The sequence below is a fragment of the Coptis chinensis genome, chromosome 4 (assembly GCF_015680905.1).
Source record: "Coptis chinensis isolate HL-2020 chromosome 4, ASM1568090v1, whole genome shotgun sequence".
In the NCBI taxonomy this organism is placed as follows: Eukaryota; Viridiplantae; Streptophyta; class Magnoliopsida; order Ranunculales; family Ranunculaceae; genus Coptis; species Coptis chinensis.
In genome coordinates, this window is record NC_141459.1 from 29,126,869 (window position 1) to 29,134,023 (window position 7,155).

Consider the following 7,155-nt stretch of genomic DNA (forward strand, 5'->3'; position numbering starts at 1 on the left):
AGACGAATCAATCTATCAATCAAATAATAGATATTGATCTTTCTTTGTTTCAACTAGTCTTTGACATAATTCGAGATGGTAGACAACTTCAAAAAAAGAGGATGCTTGAGCACATCAAGTTTGTAATGTTGCAGTTGACTTCTCAAATGATGTATCTCTTGTTTCGCGAAGTCTCCACAATAAAACTTTTCTGCGAAGTTTGCAAATGTCATCAATGCCAAGGACTTAAAAGCATCTTTCGGATCCAAAGCGTAACTAAGATAAAGAAGCTCTATTGTTTCTTCCGAAATCTGTTATTTAATTCCACCAATTGGTAATCTATTACAGCATTAAATAACTCGACGCGGTAGTGGTGCTCAACTGTAATGTAATCTTTTTGCTGGCAAGAACGACCTGTACCCGCCATGTGTCGAGCACCCATATCAGGCATATCAATGTCATGTTTTTTGCAAAACAAAATCACATCACTAAGGAAAGTGTCCCAAGAAGATCCTCTTAATTCTTGAAGAAGTGCTTTCGTACTGGAGACTAAGCTGATAGCATTTAAAATGTCTTGGGACTTTTCTTGCAGGGCTTTACACAAGACATTAGTAATTCCCATAGTCTTATGCAATAAATGAAAAAGAAAGACAAACTCAAAACTTTTCATTGCAAGAATAGCACCTTTAGCTTCCCCACGATAGAGTTGCTTGACCCGCTTCTTCATGACGCTTTCAAGAACTATACAAATTGAATCAAACATCTCTTTCAGCTACAAACCGAAGCAAAATGAGAACTCCATCTAGTATCTCCTGCTCGTTGCAAAGTAGAAACTTGATTAGCTCCTTTTCCAAAGAACAAGTTCACCACTAGCTACCAAAGATATCAATTTCATTTTTCCCGAGTATCTTCCAACTCCCCGCTTTTGCGGCAGCAACATGAAGATTAACAATAGAAGCCAACTTGGAAAAAACAACCAAACATCGAAACATCTTTAGAAGCCGCAACTAGAGCAAGTTGTAGACGATGTGCAAAGCAATGCACATAATATGCATATGGACACTCCTTCGTAAACAATGCCCTCGTAATCCATTCCATTGACCACGCATATTGCTAGCACCATCATAACCTTGACCTCTCATATTTATAATATGCAAATTATGGCGAGCAAGGATATTGCATATAGCTTCTTTCAAAGTTAAAGCACAAGTGTCTTTAACACCAACAATACCAAGAAAATACTCTCTAACAAAACCACCTCTATCAACAAATCTTAGGACAATCGCCATTTGCTCCTTGTTTGAATTATCTTGTGCTTCATCAACAAGGACACAAAATTTTGCATCACCAATTTCCTCACGAATTCTCTCTCTCACTTTATCGGCATAGATATGCAAAAGTGTCTTTTTTTGAATGTGAGGTATATGTGGCATTTCTCGGAGCATCTTTTAATAATTCTGCAACCTTGTCATTCAACATCGCTGCAAATCCCAACACTCCCTTGAAATTTCCACCATTTTTTGACTTTTTGGACTCGTCATGGCCTCTAAAAGAAATCCCTTGTAGTGCAAGAAATTGAATACACTGAAGAATAGCTTTGACTAGCAAGCGGTTTTTAACAACCTCTTCTTTAGATAATGTATTTAACACATTATCTATATGTCGAGAAGGATTCATGAAATTTTCACAAGCTATCATCGCCGACCTATGAGGTGAGCATGGACCTCCTTCATGTTGCAAAAAGGAACACTTCTTTCCATTATTAATCTTCTTCCAACATTTAAAACCTTCAACAAGAATGCAGACGCCGGGCGGATTTGTTTCAAATATAAAACATGGAAAACAATAAGCTCTATCCGTATGGAGGAGTACTCTAGCCAAGGAAATAGTGTGAACCAAGAGGAGTTGAACCGGGCGAGTTTGCTTTCCTAATATGGTGGATGGATACTCTTTCTCACTGAAGTTCAAGTAACCAACGCCTTTCCAAGAAAAGCTCGTCGAACATCATCTTGTTGATTAACCGGGTAATTATATATTGGAGCACGCTTTACCCGGATCACGCTCAAATAAAGATGTGGAGTCAACTTCTCCAACACTAACTCTTTGGGCTTGAGGAGAAGGTTCAACTTGCTCAATTTCAACAACTTGAACTTGTGAAGGATGTTGGCCATCTCTATCAAGTCTTGAAATATCAAGACTAGATGATGTAGAAGTTACATCATTTTCCGGGGTGACATCTTTGAGTTTAAAGAAGGAAAACATGGTTTTCATTTTCTTACGAGCTTGATGTTCAGACATTCTTGCCTAAGATAGATCATAATAATTTCGTAATCAATAGTTTGCTCTATAATAAAAACAAAAAAAAAATATCACAATAATAATTACAATAATATTCAACTAATTAAATAAGACAAAAAATTAAATGACAATCTAATACTCCAATATAAACTATAAGTTAACAAGACAATAAATCAAGTAGAGAATACATTAGTATTTGAAAATTAAAAAACAAAAACGAAATAAAAAATATAGACATAATACAAAACAATTTACCTTAGCCCTTAGCTAATGAATAGCCGAATATGAAATAAAATGATAAATAGGTTAGCGCGAATTGAACTGCCGACTGGAAGAAGATAATAATAGAGAACAAAATTTTCTTTTGTAAACAGTACTGTCGAGACTCGAGTGTACGACACACAGTACGTTCCTTTTTTTTTGGGTTGACCTTTATGTTTTTTTTTTTTTTTTTTCGGTGTTACTGTTTTTGAGAATCTTGAATTGAGAGATGTGAGAACTGTGAGAGAGAGATAGTGACTTGTGGGCCCCTATTGTGAGTAGTGATTCTTTTTTGTTTCGTTTAATAGTGTAATAGGAAGTTAGAAACGTGACAAGACCAAACAATAAGTGATTGTGACTTGTGGGCCTATCATCTATGGGCTAGTGTGCTGTGTGCATACTACTAATTTTTTTTTTGGGGAAAGTTTGGGGGGGGCTGTAGCCCCGGTCAGCCAACCCTTACATCCGCCCCTGTCGGTACTCATCTTCTCCATCTTAAAAAACCCAATCTTCAATTGTTGCAGTTTCATCTCTATTTTTGGCAAAAACAAATATTTATTTCAATTTTTTTTCAGGGTTCATTGAAGTGCGGACGCCTAAAATGTTTTCAGGAATTCTGGTCAACTGTGTGATAACCCATTTGAATCTAGTCAACTCTACTAATATTTTCAATCTCCGCTTTAAGCATTTTGTGAGCCTAGCCTTCTTCATTACTTTATTGACTTGTATATAGTTTTATCTTGATTTTTTTTTTTCTTGAGCACCCATTTTACCCGTGGTTGGAAATCAATGGAAGACCTTTGAAGTGACCTCTGCTCGATTTTGGAAAGCTTTCACTTAATGGTTCATCCGAAAAGGTAATGAAGAAGCATTTGTGTTTTTTTCATAATGGGCAAGAGTTATGAAATGTGTTTTTTCTTTTTTTGGGTTTAAAGGAATTGAAGAACAAAAAGTTTTTGTCCAAAGATTTAGAGACAATGAGCAGCTTCGATGCCACCGCTGATATAATGCAATCTTTTGTGGTCAAGAACAAGTTCTTTTCTAGTAAAGGATTTTTCAAATTTTCATTTCTCGGACTCGTCAACTGGGTTATTAACAACCGTGCTTCAAGATAGGATTGAAAAGCCACAAGAATTGGAGCACAAGATTAGGCTTTCAGGGAACAATTTTGATTTTAAAAATTGAGTCTTGGATTTCATTTGAAGACGAGAATACAGGAAATTTATGGGGGGTCTATTGCTTTCAATCTAGGTAATTTACAACGATCCAACTCTCAATTGTGTCTTTTCATTCAATTATTGTTTGTATGTGTGTTTTGGGTAATCACCATAATTTACTACAGGCTTTTAGTAAACAACAAGTTAATTAGGTAAGGACACATTTACATTAGTTCCTCCAGCTACTACATCTTTGACTTGCTCACTGGGATCGTATGTGGCTAGGGAATTGATAAATGTACCTTGTTTATTGATTTACACGTTGACCTCTAGTTATTTAAAGAAGCAACTAAAGATGATCACGGACTACCATTAGTTGTCATAGCTACTCAATAATCTAGCATCTATATGATTTACTAAGCAACTTTTTGGCAACATGTTGCATGCATTTCTCACTCGACTTCCATTAGTCACACATTATGCTTTGTATATTGTAGTTTATTTGTACTGATGTAGTTTAAATTCAGCCTGAAATGTTGGTTAGGTACTTTTTTAATGCTCTTTTTTACTTTTTTTCTCATGACCAGAACATGTACATACATCTTCATATGATCCATCACTGGAAATGCATAAGATGGTAAAATTATAAATATTAGTGGGTTGAATCAATGAGCGAGTTGATTTAGACAAGTTGGGGTAAGGAGGACCACTACCGGATATTAATATAAAAGAAATTTACATGGGAGAAAAACACTTTTCAGGAATCTTTGCCTCAAGGTATTGTCTAGCTAAGACATCATCAAAAGAGGAATAAAAATATAGAAAAAGAGGTTAAGGCTCTTGATCTATCAATATTTAGTTTTCATAATCTCATGTACTACGGTTTCATTAGTATCTTTCATATGCATGGTCCTAGGGATTTTACTTTACCAGTTCATAATGCTATTGGAGACCCAACAGTCCACGCATCGGTATCTTTTAGTTTGAAACCCTTTGCTTACATGACTACCACATTGGTATCTTTTGCTAGTTATATATATTTTTTTCTTTTGAATTCTCTAGGTTTTTAGTTCATATAAATATGTGTTGTGATTTTTTTTGGCACTTGGGTTGTTTGTTCATATAAGTTTTGTTTGGCACTTAATATTCTAAAATTTAGTCTAGAAGTTGAGGTTATTATGTCTTGATGTTTTCGGCCACATTATGCGTCGTTGTCATTTCAGTATTTTGACAAGGAACTAAGGACACTTTAAACCAAATGTCGAAAGCGGAGGTAAATTTTTTTGTTGATCGTGTTTGTATATACACTTATTTCTCATTTAATAGAATATTTGTTGGTATGTTGATTGTGTTTGTATATACACTTGTTTCTCATTTAACAAAATATTTGTTGGTATGTTGACAAAGTTCAAAGTAAGCTAAAAAAAGGAAAAGGAAGGAAAAAACATCTATCCAAGCTGCTCTTACAAAGTCCACAAATGCTGGGATAAGCATTTCAAATAGAAATTCATGTGACAAGGAAGATTCATCAAAAGATGATGGCGCTGGTAACCTACCACACTCAACCTCTCAAGCTGAGTTCCACTTGTCAAAGAAAAAATTGTGCATATCAGAGAAGCCTAATTCTAAGAAGAAGGTAAGCACACATGTCCTTTTCTGAAACACATATTAGTGCACACTCACAAAGAAGGAGCCCCAAAAAACTGCAACACACACGCACATGCTTGAGCTGCTCCTTCCCTTTCGATGACTGCAATACCCAAACTCCCTGCTCCTACTGGAGCAACCTCTTCATTTGTTATATCCGCTGGATTTTCACTCTTTTTCAATTCGATTATCTAACTATCATTCCTTGTCGTAACACTATATATATTCAATTATATGGTCGAGTAGTCAGAACCGAGGACATAGGTGCGAATCCAATACCAATGGAACCAGAAAGTGGTCCAATAACGAGTTGCTTGTTCGAGTCTTGCACCTGCTTCTGGATCTGCCTGTTGATTGTAGATACTCTTAATGCAGACATAGGCAGGCACAAATCGAATGCCGACTCGAGTTAGACCCTAATCCATTCTAATCCAGGAAAAGGCTGCTAAACTTCAGCAAATACAGCTTGAGCAAAAGAAACTATCGATTATCCTTCAGTAGTATACGCCATAACTGAATCTCTTGCTGCCTTTCACTGAATTAACTCCCAAAAGGCAGGTGAATACTCAAAATGCAAGTGATTATGTACAAACATTGTACAATAGCTTATTTGATATTTGTTGTCTTGATAGTGTACTTGAATTGACAACTTAGACTTAGACTTTCTCTATTCATACATTCCTTTCATTATTTGCTGGAAGGTAATTTATTAAAGCTAGTAAAGAGAAATAATATCCTCAGAAAGGGATGTGTATGTGTTTTATTCATTTTTCTCTGTGTTCTCGCTTATTTTTGCTAGTCTAATATATATTAAATCAAATTGGGGGACTTAGGTGAGGGCTTGTCATGCATAGTTAAACACCCACGACTTTTGATCTTCAGCTCGATGCTTTTAAGGCATACATGGGCCTTGTTCTTTATGCGCCATGCATGCATGCACCTTCATCAATGCTTAGTAATGTAATGGTTATATTGTTGTTGGTTTTAATTGGATGTCTTCACGCGTTTCGCCACTTGAAGTTAGAGAGTGTTGTTATGGATTGGCATGGAAAAATGCTCAAACTTCCCAAGTCCGCTTTACTATTTTATATCTAATATTTCTTGGTGTACATGGTCTATGGTACTCTCTTCAATTTGATTTTATAAGAAGTGTAAGCTTGATGCTTTCGGTGTATTCCTCAACCTTTTGTTTTCTAGATCTGTGTTTATTTTATTTCTTAATGCCATATGGTATTGGTAGAAAAGCTCTTGTTTTATTTCGTTGTGCACTTCAAAAGGTTTCTCACTTATGTATCTTTTATTTTGGTAGGGTCAGACATAGGGATCCATCGGGGATACAAACTAATCCTCCAACTACTCTTCCACGTATATTCCTATTTGCGAGATATATCCTATGTCTTGGTTGGTTCATTTAATATAGTTTGAGATCATTGCATAATGCATGCTCCCTGGTACTGATTTGTAATTTAGTGTAAATTAATGTATTTGAAGTGATATTTGTGTTAAGGTAGTTTAGATTGCATTGTTAGACCATTGTTTCATACGGGGGTAAGCTTATTTATGTAGAAGAAAGGGGTTGAATTTACTATCTAGGTTCTCAAGATCGTGAGATTGCTTTTATGCTGATAAATTCTCCAACTCTAGTTCACTTAAACCCTTCGATGCATTACCCCTAGTTTGCTCAAATACACGCGGCTTTTGATAATCAGCTTGATGCTTTTAAGGCATCGAAAAATGCTTAAACTTCCTAACTCTTTCCTGGTTTTTGGTAATGGCTGGGGTGTGTTGCAAGGGACACCTTGTGTGGCCAGTT

General features: G+C 35.9%; 1 protein-coding gene across 1 annotated transcript; it reads right to left on the reverse strand.

Annotated features, from left to right (window-relative positions):
* Positions 1-986: 986 nt before the first annotated feature.
* On the reverse strand, positions 987-1,412 carry LOC147503068 (uncharacterized). The gene has a single exon (XM_086604701.1). The coding sequence runs from the start codon at positions 1,410-1,412 to the stop codon at positions 987-989; it is 426 nt and encodes a 141-aa protein (XP_086460827.1).
* Between the last annotated feature and the right edge of the window lie 5,743 nt (positions 1,413-7,155).

Coding starts and splice junctions, on each gene's coding strand:
- LOC147503068 (XM_086604701.1), bottom strand. CDS start 1,412: ATGCCACATATACCTCACATTCAAAAAAAGACACTTTTGCATATCTAT.